The 16,041-nt window shown below is 48.9% G+C and overlaps 1 protein-coding gene across 13 annotated transcripts in view; it reads right to left on the reverse strand.

Annotated features, from left to right (window-relative positions):
- Window positions 1-1,315: 1,315 nt before the first annotated feature.
- MBNL1 (muscleblind like splicing regulator 1) overlaps window positions 1,316-16,041 on the reverse strand; it is a 66,157-nt gene continuing 51,431 nt past the window's right edge. For 6 of the 13 annotated variants that reach the window (XM_084212339.1, XM_084212336.1, XM_084212338.1 and 3 more), the window contains 6 exons: window positions 15,486-15,539; window positions 14,548-14,701; window positions 9,175-9,210; window positions 8,392-8,486; window positions 5,364-5,438; window positions 1,316-4,592 (listed from right to left, as the gene is read on the reverse strand). In XM_084212339.1, the coding sequence (XP_084068465.1) occupies window positions 5,382-5,438; window positions 8,392-8,486; window positions 9,175-9,210; window positions 14,548-14,701; window positions 15,486-15,539 (396 nt within the window). In that variant the 3' untranslated portion in view covers window positions 1,316-4,592; window positions 5,364-5,381. Of the gene's footprint in view, window positions 4,593-5,363; window positions 5,439-6,621; window positions 7,778-8,391; window positions 8,487-9,174; window positions 9,211-14,547; window positions 14,702-15,485; window positions 15,540-16,041 lie in introns of those variants that run through there. The other 7 variants (XM_084212343.1, XM_084212342.1, XM_084212341.1 and 4 more) reach the window with 7 other exon arrangements.

Below are 16,041 nucleotides of genomic sequence, written 5' to 3' on the forward strand. Positions count from 1 at the left end.
GTTCAGAAGAGCCTCCCAGCTGCAGACACAGGAGATCCTTGGAACAAAATTCTATTGTTTTGCTTTTCAGAACTGATACAGTTGTCATTGCTGCTCCCGTGGTTGTCATTGTCCGGGCCCTGGCCAGCGAGGTGCCACAGCCGCAGCTTCCCGAGCCGCTTTGGCAGCAGCTCCTTCTCGTGGCTCTGCTCGGCAGCCGAGCTGCTGAATCCTCGCTGCAGTGACAGCCCCGGGGCAGGGCTGCTGCTCCGCGCCCCCTCCCTCGCCTGAGCCCGCAGAGCTGCAGGACAGCCCCGGCCCGAGGGGCTGGGGGAGCCCCGGCACGGACCCGGGAGCCACCGCAGGCACTGCCCAAGTTACGGAGGAAAACCGAGCTGGGTTCTTTGGGCCTGTTCTGAACACTGGTACTGCTCGACATGCTGTTTTCCCTTGGCAGCTAAATGTGGGGATAAATGAAATGCTGGTGCCATCCTGAGCACGGGACAAAGGGAGTGCAGGGGACTTGGCCGGCAGGAATGGGGTGTCCAGGTGTGCTGAGCTGAGAAACGGGGCCAATAGACCTGTCTGGGAAAGGCCAGTTCGTGCTGGGGGTCACAGGAGACACCCGGATCCCCCTGGAAAGCAACTGCCCTGAGCTGTTTCCTTCAATCAGTTAAAGTTGTGATGTTGTGATCAAAAATTTTGATTATCAGTGATTTGTGGGAAACCGACAGAGGAACTGCAACACGTGGCAACAGAGCTCCCTCTAATGTCAGCCGCTGCCTGGCTGCACCCCATCCCGGCGGCCCCATTCCCTCACCTCCCTTCCCAGTTCCCTTTATTCCCTGTGCCCCCATTCCCTGCACATCCCGGTTTCTGCTCCCCACTCCTTGCCCCCCCAGTTCCATGCCCCACTCACTGCCTTCACTCTGAATTCCCTGCACCCCCAGCTCCCTGTTCTGCAGTTCCCTGAGGATCCGGCTCCCTGTGCCCCCATTCCCCACTCCCCTCATTCCCTGTGGCCCTCCCTGTGGGGAATGTGTCCCTGAATCTCAGAGGTGGTGTCACAGGAGGGTAACGACAGCAGGGGCTGATCCAGAGATCCCGGTGCTTTGTGTTTACCCCCAGGATCTAACAGGAATATCCTTAACAGGTGGCATTTTAATACACATCCATTCCTGTGGATGGAACGTGCTGGCACAGAAAAGCCCCAGTACCAAATAAAATAAATTGTGGGCAATCCCACAAGTGCTCAGACATGTTCGAGCCTACCTAATGCAGCGGAGCCGCTTTTAACCTGGTAGAGGAAAAGATAATTAAGAAAGAGAACTTTTATTAGGGCAATTTCACTTTATTTTTTCCATACAGCAAGGTCAACTATAGCAGTAATAATAAAATAAGCATAAACCCAAATTGCAGCCCAGGACAGAGTACGTAACTGGAGCAACTACAAGCAAAGTAAGTCTGTGGTTACGTAAGAGCAAACCCAAGCGCGCCCGTCCTTCCAGCAGATGGCCCGGGGGCTGCAGAGCGCAGCTCGTTAGGTAATTAATCACTGATTGGTGTCAGCTCCCAGCCCCACGCCTGCTCCCAGCTTTGGCACGCACAGGATGACCAGGCTCCTGCAAGGCTTCCATGAAAAGGGAAGATCTCCCAGGTTGTTCCTCACCTGCTAAAAGAACAGGACCACTACAGCGAGAAAACAATCCCCTACCCTACAGCTACGGGTGCTGTTCCGTTTGCCTGTCCATGGTTGAACTCTGTGAATGTCAGTATTTGTTTTGAAGAATCTTTTTTTGTGAACAAGAAACCACTGAAATTGTCAGAAACTGGTTTGAATAGCATATATCTTTAATATATTTTGATACTTTAAACATGCAGTAGATTTTGAATAATGTACGGAATATCTGAGCCATGATTCCCTGGATGGGCTGAAGTACCTGCTTTTTTTTTTCTTTTTTTTTTTTTTTCCTTTTTTTTCTTTCTTAATGATTTTCAGGCAGATTTGACCCAGTGGAGCTTCTGTCAGTCATGAGATCTCGGAAGGATGGCAGATCTTTCCAGCTGAAAAAATCCTGGCAAACTACAAGCTGTCCACATAAAGCAAAGCAACTTTTTGGAAGGGGGATGGAGTGCTAACTCTGTGCCACTTTTGCAAGCAATTTTGTTCAGCCTGTCATTTTATTTAGCCTTAACAAAACTCCTTGTAATTATAGACATTTTTATTCAAAATAAGATCTTACTATTATACAGGTTTCTCTCTTTTTTGACTATATACAGAAGTGCAAAAAGTCAACCTTCGCTCTCGACGTCCCAACTGCAGCATAATCAACCCTCAAGAGTTTGCACACACACACTAGAATTCTTGTTACGTAAACTTTGAGTATTTGGATTATCAACAAAAAGTCCCTTGATCTATTGATTATGCAGCTTATTTATAACAAGGCCTGATATTCAGGGATTTCAAAAAATATTTAAACAATATTTTAACATTTGAAATGGATACAGTAGAAAATAAATTTTATTCTAATATCTAGGAACTAGATTTTTTTTTCTCATAATAACTAATTACAAACAAAATAAATCATCAAAATATTACTCAATTGTCTGCCAGGATTGTTGCTATAGCAACAACTTAACATCTTACTTAGCAATGATTATATAATTATAGATATCCATATAAAAGATCTTTGTTCTTTGAATGAAAACTAGACAAGAACTAACAATGACTGACATTCTTACATTGTCGTATTAGATCAGTAAAATAGAAATCATTTCGTTAACAATAATACGAATACTCATAAGACACTACATATAGATTCCAAACTGAGTATGTTATGAAGAAAACTACTTTTTTTTTTTTTGTATTTTGAAAAAGTCATCAGTAAACTCTAATAAAACAAAATTCTATGAACTGAAATGGTATCAACTGGTAATAGAAAATGAAAACGAGCTAATAAATGTAAGAAATAAAAACTACACTTTTAACAAGAAAAAAATAAGTAAATTCTCTATGGTAAGTCACTACAATAACATGTGAAGTCACCTATACTTTCTTAACACGATTGAAATTACATTGGTATGGGTTTTAACCCGTAATGTAATAATCTAAGGCTTTAATAGATGTACAGTACAATCAGGAAAATCAACACATCATTCTTATCTATAAAGCATCTCTCTCAAGCATAAAAACTCGCAGTAAACTCGGAGTATGGCGAGTTCTAGAACCGAACCCGCGCCTCTCCCTCCCTGCCCACCCGGGGCCTGGCCCCAGGCAGCCCCTGGCTGAACAGAGCAAAAATATCCTTTACTGGCTGCAACATCCAAACCACAAAAAGGAATTCCTTTGGATGAATCCATTCTTAGAACTTGAATGCACATCTATTTGTTTGTTTTTATTTTGTAAAGGCTTTCTAAGGCTATAAGCAGTTAATCTGAACAAAAAAAAAATCACATATAAAACTCACCCGAGTATTAACCCACCCAATTTCTACACTAATTAACGTCTCATTTGTCCTATTTTGGTTTGTCATGCATCTGCTGTCAGTGCTTCTGCGTCTTTGTTTAGAGTCGCCGCGGACGCGGGACTTGATGAATTAAAGTGAAACCCATCTCTGCAAAACATTTATAGTCCTTGTGACTCGAGACAGAGGCTATAAATAGAGCAAAAGAAGTTCCTCAAACATTTGTTACTGTGTCTCAGAAATGGCTTTTCCCTTTGCAGATCACCTTATACAGTAACTATGCATAAATATGACATACAACGCCTTGGGAGAGTTTATAGATAATATTGTCCATAAGGGTTACGCACAGCTGGAGCATCTCTCTGGTGCTGCCCACTGCCTGTGAGGAGCAATTGGCCATTTCTGAGACAGCTTTGGTTTGAAACAGAATGGTGCCCTTTGACTGATCAGTACTCATCAAGTCAGTGAAAACGTGGTTCTGAAAATAACACTGTGGAAATAATACTCTGATGGATGTACAGTCTATGGCACTTCATGAGAATCCTTAACAACGTGGTACTTAAAGCCATTGATGTGCTTTAAAATATACACAGTTGTGGTTTTGCTTGGCACATTCATCTCTGTCAGATTCCTCTCTTTTCATTTCTTACAATCTATTACATTAAAAATATTACTTTTAAACAAAAAATTACTGTGCATGCACGCTCTCGTCTATAATGGCAATTTTAAATACAAGGTGCACCTTTGTTATTTGTAAACCTTGAAAGAAATAAACTTACTTTAAAAAATTATATCTTGGTCTACAGACGTACCAATACATAATAGATGTCTGGTTACAGCATCGTCGGTCTTTCCGGGCGGTCCCTGGGGCCGCGGCCCCCAGCTCCGCCCGGGCAGCGCGGGGAAAGGCGGACGATGCTGCGGGCCCGGACAGTAAATCACCTCAGCACAAATATCAATTCAATGTACAAAGTAGATAGGCAACAGTGTGCAGTGGAGTCCCACGGTCTCGCTTCGTCTCGTTAACATGCAATGTGTGATGTCACTGCTGAGGGGTTCCCAGTGCTGCTGGACAGTATTTACATACACTATGGCTAAAGAGCTCGGCCTCTTCCCACCCAAATCCGGCCTCTTCGCCGCCGATACCATCTGGGAAGGGAAAAGCACAAAGTGTTCTCGGCGCAGCCAGGACTCCAGGCCAGACACACCAGCCCCAGCTCCACACACGAGGGCCGTGTCCCTGCAGGAGCCCTCCGGCAGCAGAACGGTCCCATCCCACTCAAGGCATTCCATCCACCCTCCCTGCACCACTCCAGCAGTTTAACAATGTTTATGATCAGCTGAAAGGAGCAGCCGTGATTACAAACCCATTGTGGCCAATGCATCAATCCTCACCCTCAGAAATAATTCCATTATGGTCAAGGAATTCAATAAAAACATGGCAGAAAAGGAGCACAGGAGAGAGGAAGGTAACACGAACGTGGAGCCATCCTGGGACGGGATGGCTGTGGGAGGGGAATCTCACAACAGGAGAATTATGCTTTTCCAAACCCAGGAAATGCTGGGGTTCCAAATTTTGAGATTTAAAAGCCCTTCTTTCTGAAGAGAACCCGATGGAATCATCTTCCCCCCAAGTCTGCCCTCAGCTCAGGTCAGTGCTGAGGCCACCGCAGATAGAGCATAAACCTCCGTGAACCCTGGTTCTGCTGGGTGGGCACGTACAAACTAACACATGATGTGGCCACTGGTACCCGTGGGATCACCCCTTGGAGAGGAATGGCCCCTCAGGGGGGTCAGAGCCTCCACCCCAGAGCTTACTGGTTTTATTAGAAAGAAGATAAAAACATTCTGTCCCTTACAGCAACCAATTGCACACATAAGAGGAAGAAAAAATACAGCAACAACACATTGGGAACTTACTGTTTGATGACCAAATGTCTACATCTGTGTAACATACTTGTGGCTAGTCAGATGTTCGGCAGATATTATGGGTATCTACAGGTAAGAAATGTAAACAGTGAGTGACAGGTGCAAGGAGTCCACCCAGAGGCACAGCATTTGCTACAGAACATCAGTTTGGGAAAGGGAGGATCAGCTGTGAGCTGGTGGACTTTATATATCGTAACTATAAGTTAAAGTCAACTGAAGTGCTACAATAGCAACTTTTAACTGAAAAACACTGGGTTAAGTACTACTGGACAAATATAAATAAGTATTACTGGTTGTTCAGGAAATAGGAGAAGTTAACATCTACAAGTCATGCAGTGCAGTAATTGAAAATAGCCCTTTTTGTTGGCCTACACAAAATCCTGTGCTTTCAGTGTCTCAGATGATGAATTCTACAGCGGCCTCGTTTCAGTGTGACTTTGTGAAGTGTTCACTGCTGTCACTGTCCTGGGGTTTGAATGCCAAGCCTACGATGCCCTGAGCTTGATGTTCATGGCTGGTGGAAATGCCCGGCTGAGAAGAGCTCTGCCCTTCCCGCAGCAGCCGCGGCACCGCGCGGAGCAGCCGGCAAGCAAAACCTCTCCAAGCAGGGAAACAACCCCCAAAGGGCTCGGCTGCACAAACAGCACTGAGCACGTGGCTCCCCTCAAGGGCCAATCTGCTCAGTTTGCCGTTTACCAAACCAGGATTACACGGAGCCAAGTGCCAGCAGTGCCACTGACAGGTGACACTGCGCCCTGGCCGTGGGTCACGGCGGCACCGCAGCCCCGCAGCGCCCAGGGGAGCAGACGTGCCCAGGCACAGGGAACTGTGCTGGGGCCTAGGACACAACGTGGATTTGCACGATCCCAAATGGCTGTGGCACTTGGAAAGACCCTTTTTCCTGATGGGCACCAAGGCTGGCCTGTGAATCTGCCCAGTAAAGAGAACGGGGGGTTTCTTCTCAGCTAACTCATTGGCAGGTCCTGCTGCTGCTTCTCCACCTGTGTGCCCTCTCCTCCCCTGGCAGCTCACACATCACAGCATTGCCAACTCCACAGAAATGGGCTCGGAGCAGAATGAAGCTTCTCATACCATGTTTTCCTGCTGCTGCAGGACAGGCTGTGGCACCCGACTGGAGCAGCATCAGGGGCAGTGCTGTCGAACAGACCAAGGACCTTCCACACCAGCCCGGGCAGATGAAGGGCCACATCTTTAGCCTTTGGCATGCAGGCACACGGCATTGGGTGGCATTAAATACCTTCAGCATTGCTCACATGGTATATACATATATGGGCATATATGTATATATGGAGGTTTGGCTGCAGAACTGCACTAAGGGTGTTATGAGGCTCTGGGGAGGAAAGGCATGAAATGACCAGATTCTACAGCAGAAGGTTTTCCCTGTGATCTCCCTGGGAAGTGCATGGTTACTAGTAGAGGATTTAAAAATGATTACTTTTCTGTGGCTTGTCTTGTTCTCATAACCCTCAGGACATGCACAGGATACAGAGACACACTGAAAGTGACTGTCTGGTACAACAAACTACAATATTAAGAGACTTTGGGCATACAGGAGGTTGCTTGCTGAGGTGGCACATATGCAGAGGTAGCCCATCTATGAACTAGCCTTTCAAACCACAAATTCTTAGGCCAAGTTTAAAGCCCCGAGTGAGCTGTTCATTCAGCAAACATTTCTCAAGACAAGAACATGCCAGCTGCTGAGCAGACTAACCTGGGCTGGTTTTGGCATTCTACAATATCCAGGTCCCTCTGGAGGCTTGGGATGTGCATGCCTAGGTGTCACTGCAATGATGCCATTTGGGAATTGTATTTTTGAGAGATGAGGAAGCAGACAAGTTAACGAGGGATGTACAGCTGGGGCAGCACAAAATGGTAGTGCTCAACAGGTAAAGGTGCTTGAAGCCAAAGGCTTGAAGCCAAAGGCCCTCGGGCTCACTCTGCAGCTCTGGGTGTCCTGAGGAGCCACCTGTCCTGAGCCAGGAGCCGAGTGCATCAGGTAAGCCTGCCTTAACATTGCCATTTACCTGCACAGGAGCACACCTGCACAACGCTGAGGAGAACCTGGAGCTCCCTTTTCTAAGGGGCGCACATGTCATCCGAGCTGTATGTCAGACCAGGACCGACAGCTTCCTGGCATGGACAACTAACTGCCCAGCAAACCTCAAAAAATAATTAGCTTTTAGAAGAGGAACATGAGGCTCTTTAAAACGTTTTTATTGTTTCAGCCAGGTGTTGTACAGAAATCTGCTTTTCTGACAGCGTCCTGTGCTCAGGTGCAGCTCCAGCCGCTCCTCTGGCCCAGGGACTCATCTTTAGAGCATTGGTTCTGGCTTTCCTGGCAGGACTTCTAATCACTTACGTGGTAAAGCTTTACTCTCATATTCCTGAAATACATCCAAACACGGCAATGACTGGGGTGCCTATTGAGAAATAAACCCAGACTTTAATGGGCATTTTCTTATCTGAGCTCTGTTCAAAGCAATGGGCCATTCCAAGGAGAATCACAAGGCTGCAAAAAAGGCTTCAAGGAAGCCTTTCTGTGTAGCCCATGCTCACAGGGTTTTGTTTTACACTTGGAAGAGGAGAGTCAGAACATGTTTGGACTGCTAAACTCAGACTGTAAGAACCTGCAGCCCCTCTGCACAAAGACTCCCCTGGCTTTCCCTGGGTTCTGCACTGAAAGGAGCTGTTGGCTCCACAGAAACGGAAATAAATCATACGTTTGTGTATTATCCCTTGCTCTTTGCAACCCTGAGAACAGAAATAAGCAGCATGGCCCATAAACGTCAAGACTGAGCCAGAAACTCTATTGTCAATTATTTTTAGCATCAGAAATGGAACTGCAGCACCTTTGGAGCACAGCTAAGGGCTGATTAAGCTGTGCTGCAGCTCTCTGAGAGAATGTGTAGGCCAACAAGAGGTCAGATCCAAACCCCCATGCTCATTAAAGCACCGATTTCGAGTTGTCTGTAAGGAACAAAGCTGTAAATTAGCAAACCTGGTTGGCTGTGGCTGTTGCAGCGAAGGGAACACTTGTGGCAGATGTTGTTGCTGCAGACACAGTGGCTGGCGTAGCACCGTGCACCATGGGAACTTTCGGAAGGAAAATCAAATAAGCAAACATACAGAAGAGTGTAGCAGTATGGGACCAGAGCGACACGTGGGAGGGTCATTGAGCATGGTTTACCACAGCAGAAAGCCCGAGACATCATTGCCAGCGCGTGACATGCAACCACAGTGCAAAGCAGGACAGCATTCCAGGAGGGAGGGGAGGGAGACGGAAGAGAAAAAAAAGGGGAAAATGCTTGTTACTATCAAATCAAGAAAATCGACACAAACAAGCTTAACCATTTCAATATGAAAAACAACAGGAGAGTTTTTTCAATGCCCTTACATTTACAAATTTTTGTCCTTTAGAAATTCAACCCGAATATTAACTGCTAACAGAAATTAATCTTGTAGAAGGACAGAATACAGCTACGTGGCTATGGTTAGACACAGTCTTTAGTTAACACAAGATAGTTTCTAAACACTGGAACTCATAGTCCAGTCAAAATCCACCAAGGAACAATGTGCAATTAAGAACTGTTGTACAAAATTAACGTCTACGTGTCCATGTCAATTAAATAAAACAATCACATTTAATTGACAGGTGTTAGTGCAGGAGGCTCGGGGAGATGGACTGGCACGAGGACTGTACGTTAAATCTAGCAGTGGATTTTGAGGGTCTGTGAGCTGCACCACAGGTTTAAGATAATCAAGAAACAAAGCTGGCACCTACCAACACTTGTAGCGGGTGTCATGCACAATATTGAGCCTGCTCATCATGCATTGCAACAGGAAGGTGGATTTGGAAAGGGAAAAGAATTAAAACAACCCATCACACGTGTAATTAGAAATTTCATTGAACAAAGAAGAAAAATTGTTATTACGGGCACAGTGGCATGTAACTGTCAGCACAATCAAACCACACAATAGCACAGTGATCCGTTAGAACGAGGCCTCGGGGACAGGCAGCCTCGGGGACAGGCAGCGGGTGGAGCTGTGCTGGGACCCTGCTGGCCCCTGCACGGCCAGGAAAGCCTTCCTCAGCTCTGACTCACAGCTCCTGAAACCTTCCTGCCTTTGGACACAAGCCTTGTCATGGTCTTTTCCCTGCTCTTCTCAGATCAAAAGAGATGCTTCAAACTCACCCTGCCTGGTGCTTGCGGTCCCCAGTGCAGGGACCAGGCCCTGAAGTCCTTGTTGGAGCCATCCAGGCAGATGGACAGTCAGAGGTGACAAGAGCCTCTCCCTCTCCCTCTCCCTCTCCCTCTCCCTCTCCCTCTCCCTCTCCCTCTCCCTCTCCCTCTCCCTCTCCCTCTCCCTCTCCCTCTCCCTCTCCTCTCGTGGCCCAGAGCAGTGGCTGAATGGTCCCTGTGCCTTGTGCAGCTCCCAGTGACACCTAACAACCCCTGCTCGGTCTTCTGTTCTACACTGTAGGATGAATCTTAAGCTGCTGATGCCTGGGCTCACAACCCCAACTCCTTTCAGACCACACACCTGGAGAGTTCTGCCCTGCAACCAGAGCCAGAGCAGGAAAGCGTTTTTAGGATCATTCTGGCATCATTTTTAAGTATCACCAAACTGGCAATTCTCTTTAAGCCACACAGCAAAATGCCTCCTACCAGACTGATCTCACAATCTTTTATTTCTGCTTCCAAGATGATAAACATATACTGATCTTCCAGAATATCCATTTTTAATAGATTATTTACTTTTTAATTTAACAAAAAACATTTATTAATACTGTCAATGATGAGTGACACAGCAGAAACGGAAATAAACTCTGAAATCTGGGAATGAGATTGCAGTGGAAATGGAAACATATCCTAGCAGACTGCCAGAGGCAGCCAGGCAAGGCAGCCTCTGTGACATCCCAGGACTGGTCTGGGGACAGGAAATGGCTCCAGCTGTGCCCAGCGCTGGAGGGGATGCACAGCCTCAGGAGCATTTAACTATGCAGGGAAGAAGTCAGGCCAGTTTAATTACTGCTGGGGCCAAGGTTATCCTCTGTCACTGCTGTATCTGTAAGGCAACAAAGGCAAGGGTATCATCACGTTCCCTAATTACTCCTCTGTGTCAAGGAAGAGACTGAGGACACTGGCAAAGAAAGGGTAAAAGGAAGGGCGCCTGTCCTGACCTCCCCTGGCACAAATCACGGCTGAAGCCAAGGGAATCACCTGCAAGATTAAAAAATGGAGCAGAATTTGCTAAAAAGTACAAACAGTAAGCAGAACGTCTTTCTTGGTCCCTCTTGTGGGCTCTCAGCGGCATTAATGGGGTTTCAGAGCACAAGCTCTGAGCTGTGGCTCTGCAGAAGTGCCCCCTGCACATGGCTGTGCACCCTGCAATGGTCCATCACCCCATGCACCAGTAATAATAACACCCATTGCTACACAAGGGCTGGGTGTTAGAAGCACTCTGAAACATCCCTCTAACACTTTTCAGTGAAAAGCTCCAAATTTCAGTCTGAATGATCATCATTAACATTATGACCAGTGCACACAGTTTTGAAAGGGAATTAAAGCAAACGAACACGAGGCAGAAAGTAGAATGCTTGCTGGGGTGGCATAACGCCCAAACACAGATATTATGCTTTATGACCCTCTTACCAGTAATAAAAATAATTTTTGCTATGATCCTAATATTCAGCTTGACTTCAGAAGCTTTGACTGACTAATGAGAACACATGAATAATGAATGTGCACTTTCAATGTTCCCTGGCTGTTCGGCACAAGGCAGAATTTTAATTTGAGGATGTTCTGACTTAACTGACCAAAACTTCATAACCAGATTATTTCTGCAACACAATAAAGCTATTTCTATAAAGATTCTGGGTTTACTGTTGTTTTAATGATTTTTTTCTCTTTTCTCCCTTGTATTATTGCCGTCAGTCTATTTCTTCTGCCCAATCTACTTATGCCTGATTAAAAACAACACTCCAGACAGCACAAGCACTCCGTGGAGGTGAGCAGTGGTGTGTGACCTTTCCCTCCCCAATGTTTTGGGGGAGAGCAGTGGTTTTGTACAGGCCCAGCAGCCCCAGGAAGGAAAGTCCCTTTAGGAAAGCCTCTGGGCACTGAGTCCCAGCCAGGAGCAAGGGAGTCTCTGGTGCTGAAGCTGCAGTAATTGAAGAAATACACAATGGGTTTACAGGACGCAGAGGCAGCTGCAGCCTTTCCTCACTGGCTCTGGGGTTCAGCTGCCAGCTGCAATCCTGCCCCTTGCAGCTGCACCACCCAACTCCTGGGAGCATCCTGCCAACCTGAGCCCTTGCTCTGCAGGATCTCGCTTCTCAAGGCCAGTCTGGGGACACACCTGGGGCATGGCAGCTGCACCCACACTCCTGAGGAGAAGGGAGCTGAGGCACAGCATGGTCCCAGGCACCGGGCAGGATGTCACCCAGCTGCCCCAGGAGCACTGCAGCCAGCCCCAGTCGCTGCAGGACATGGAGCAGGTGAAGGTCTGAGGACCTGGAGCTCTGCACATACACAGTGGGAGGGTCACCCACATCTGCCGAGGTGTCCCCAGCTGGCAGCCGGGACCCAGTGACAAACCCAGGCATGCAGAGCCTCCTGATTCAGCATACTAACTGCCCTTTCTCAACAGCACAAATGTTCCTGGTTCTTCCTTGCAACACCCCTCGACTCCCCTCTCATTCTGGGGACAGCTTCCAGCAGCCACGGTTTCGGGGACACCTCAAGAGGGGAGCTGTGCACAGAGGCAGCTTTAGTTGAGAGAGGTGATATGAATGTCTGAAGAACATTTAATCACTTAAAGCATGCTGGAGTGCAGTGTCCAGTCCCAGGCATGGATGTTCCCTGGATGTGCTTCACATCCCTGGCACACAGCCAGCCAGAACAATGCCTTACAATTCAGAGGAGGTATCTGAGGTTTTCTGCAGTACCAGTGGGAGAACATGAAAAGTGAAGTGCCCTGCAGAGGGGAGGGTCCTGCCCAGGGCACACCCACCCTGCGTAGGTTCTGCAGCGCCCTGCCCTCCGGCCCTCTTGCACGCTCTGCCTGGAGCAACCAGGAACACAAATGAGCACTTACACCTTGGCTGTCTGAACCTGAAAAATGTCACTTTAATTCAGATCCCTCTGAGCTGCCCTGGCCCTGCTCCGTGGCCGTGGAGCTGGGGGCACCCATGCTCTGTGCTCTCCGTGGCTTCGCAGGGACAGATGGAGAAACTCTGTGTCCGCGTGACTGTGCCCAAACAGGAACTGATCCTGGCTCATTTGAAGCAGGAAAAACTAAAAAGGGCAAGGTGCCAAAGACATTTTTCAAACTTTTTGGAAAGTACTGGACTACTGGAAAGCTCAAATTGCAGCTATCTGAAAAATATAAAGAGAGAATTCATAATAGCTCAGGCTAAAATCTCCCCTACTTTTATTGTGTAACATACACTAAACTCCAGTGGTCAGGAAAGGTCTAGTGAGGCTCAAGAACCACTGCCAAGCTCCTGGAGGTTTCAGTGTGGATCTGTTGGAGGAAGAGCTGAGGCAAGGTGTGTCAAGAGCCAATGGGAAAGACCCCAGTCTATGACGAGGTGCAAATGGGGTCTGGCACACACAAACCACAACCCCAGCTCCTGGGTTCCAAGGGGAAGTACAAAGGCAGCTCCAGCATTTCCAGAAACTATCCAGACCCTTGCTGCTTTCATGGAAGACAGAAAACTGCAGTTTACAGACTCCATTGGTTATGCTGTGCCAAAAGAGATCTGTGAATTGTTTAGCATTCATAGGAAGGATTCTGAGTCTATCTGGATGGGGCTCTGAGCAACCTGGTCTATTACAAAGTGTCCCCCCATGGCAGGGAGTTTGCAATGAGGTGGTTTTAAAGGCCCTTCCCAACCCAAACCATTCAGGGGTTCTATGAGTCTATGCCTGCATATGCATTTTTATATTGATTTTAATATGTGGGCTAGGGATCTGACCTGCAGCTTACCCAGCCCATCTTGCTATTGACTTGAACAAGCTTTGCAACTTTACTGATACATTTCAGTGGCTGTAATGCATTTTTGCATTATTAAAATGCACTAGATCAAGAAACTGATTTTTGTGCCATTTAAAGTACACAACTTGGCTGCATGCCAGATCAAGACAACAGTAAAGGGTACTGTACTGATCTCCTGGGAACATACTTGCTGAAGATGCTCAGGGTAAAATCCTTTCAATTTCTGGGTAGAGACTGATTAGCTGTATTTCTTCCCCTTCCCAGTCTGCATTATGAAGGGCTGTCCTCACAGACTCTATCCCATTTTTGAGTAAAGATCTATCAGCTCTGCACACCTCCTGGAAAGATGGTGCTTCTTTAGTGTGGCTTCAGGTGTAACAAACTACCTCAGCTGTGTACCTAAGGGCAGAAGCTCCCAGGACATACTGGAGATCATTTCTCATGCAGTGCCATCGGCAGAACCAAAGCACATATTCCAACTTCATGCCCCATCACTACTCCTGCAAAAGGATTTCTGCTTGGTCCATAGTACAGGCTTCAACTCTTCACCAATTACACCAGGACTCTTGGCTGAGAACAAACACTTGGCTTTACTCATTCCAAGACCAGCCCTGAGACATCAGTGGTGGAGGCCCAAAATGCGACTTCTCGTGTAGGTTTGTGTTTCTCCAGCTGTGACACTGCCTGCGCTGCCGGGGATCACTGCACCCCATTAAAACCTCATTTAAAAACCCCTTTGTGTGTGTGACTCAGAGCCACCACTGCCAAGGCCAAGGGGTCTTACAGGGACACAAGCACAACAGCTGAGGGATGTGGAAGGAAGAGCAGTTAATCCAGGGAAAGAGGAAGGAGAGAGGAGATTTCAAATTCTGATTTGGGGCGAGAGAGCACGATGTTGATTTTGTGTTAGACTGGAAAACACCCACCCAGCTTCTGCGAGGAGCAGAGAGAAGCCAGCGCTCCCACAGGCAGCCCCTCCTGTGCCCAGGGGCAGGGGCACTGCTGTGCCCTGCCTGGAGGGGCTGCCTGTGCCTGGCACCAGCAGCCTCAGCACACACCACGTCTGCACCAGCAGCCAACAGCTGCCTCCTATGTGCTGTTCCCAGAAACCCGCCCGCTCCCGCCCCCGAACAGGCGCCAGCGATGCACTTACCTGGTGGGAGAAAGGCTGTATGCTGCTGTAACTGCATGTTGGCAAGAGCTTGCTGGTATTGGAAGATACCAGTGTTAAAGACTGCGGTGGCACCATTGGTTTTTTCAAGCGCAGGCCTCTTTGGTAAAGGGGGAAGTACAGCTTGAGGAATTCCCTGAATGGTGGATGGGGATAAAAATAAAGTCCAGTAACAAAAAGAAAAAAAAAAAGGGAGCGGGGGTGGGGTGTGGAGGAGGATGGGAGGGAAGGAGGGGGGAGAAAAGGAGAGAGAAAAAGGAAAAAAGAAAAATCAGTAGAAGGCAAAATAACCAGGCAGCACCATGTTTCTCCATGAGCAAGCAAGCGGCATAGCAGACTGAACTACCAAATAAAAGGCGAGGGAACAGCTTTCCAGGGAGCACTGTTTGCCTGCTACTACAGCGGCACAGGGACCGGCGGGACAGCCGCTGTGGGCACCGGCATCAGTGCCACGCCAGGGAAAGCTTCGGGTGGGCCAGGAGCCAGGCTCTCGGGGAAGCAGCACTGCTAGCTCCATGAGGATCACACGTAGAAGCCATGTTAATAGTCACCGTCTGGAGTGGATGGCAGGGCCGCGGTGACACCCCAGTCCCCGGGCCCCAGCGCTGCCCGGGCATGCAGAGCGTGCCGCATGCCGGCCCCGGCCGCCTCCGCGCCACCAAGCCATGCCAACGCCCCTGCGCCGGCACCCGGGAGGGGACAGGGACAGGGACGGGGACAGGGGACAGGGGAGGGGACGGGAAGGGGCCGGCGGGGTCCGGGGCGGCGGGGGCCGCAGGGAGGGCGCCCAGCCCGGCCCGGCCGCCCGCACGCCCTTTGCCGGGGAGGGAAACCGGGATGCTCCATTTCTACACATTAACCCCAAACTCGACTCTACGATACAGCTACATGCCAAGCTAAAAGGTGAAAGGTCATAGTACCAGGTCAAAGGTTGCCTCGAGGGGTCGCTTCAGTGATTTGACAGCCGACTGAGTCTTAATTAGCAGGCAGCGAGCACATGATGGCAATGGCCAGTGGGGTCAAGCGCATTAACATAAACAGCAAGCAGAGGTGCGTCATGGGGGCAGCAGTGCATTTGGGGAGGTGAGAAAAAACAAATAAAAACAAATCACCGGATGCCGTGTACAACGGTAACAAGACTAGGCATGCACGGGCCGACGGGCAGGGCAGCGGGGCAGCAGGGGGTGCCCAGGCCGGGCGGGCCGCGGGGCTCACGGCCAGCACGGCCGGGCTCCCGCCCGCGCCGGGCCCGCGGCCGCCGCCTCGCCCCGCCGGCCCTGCCGCCCCCACTGTGCTCCGCTTCCCACACCCACGGGCTCAGCACAGGCGGGACCCTCTGCCACCACAGCCCCCCGGTGCTGCCCTCGCCTCGCCAGCACACCAGCTCCTCACGGGGCCCAGGCCGGGCTGCTACGGCTACGGGCCTGCACTAGCGCCCGGGACAGCCACCGCCAGCCCTCGGGGACACGGGACGGG

This window comes from Fringilla coelebs, assembly GCF_963513975.1.
Source record: "Fringilla coelebs genome assembly, chromosome: 10".
Taxonomy (NCBI): Eukaryota; Metazoa; Chordata; class Aves; order Passeriformes; family Fringillidae; genus Fringilla; species Fringilla coelebs.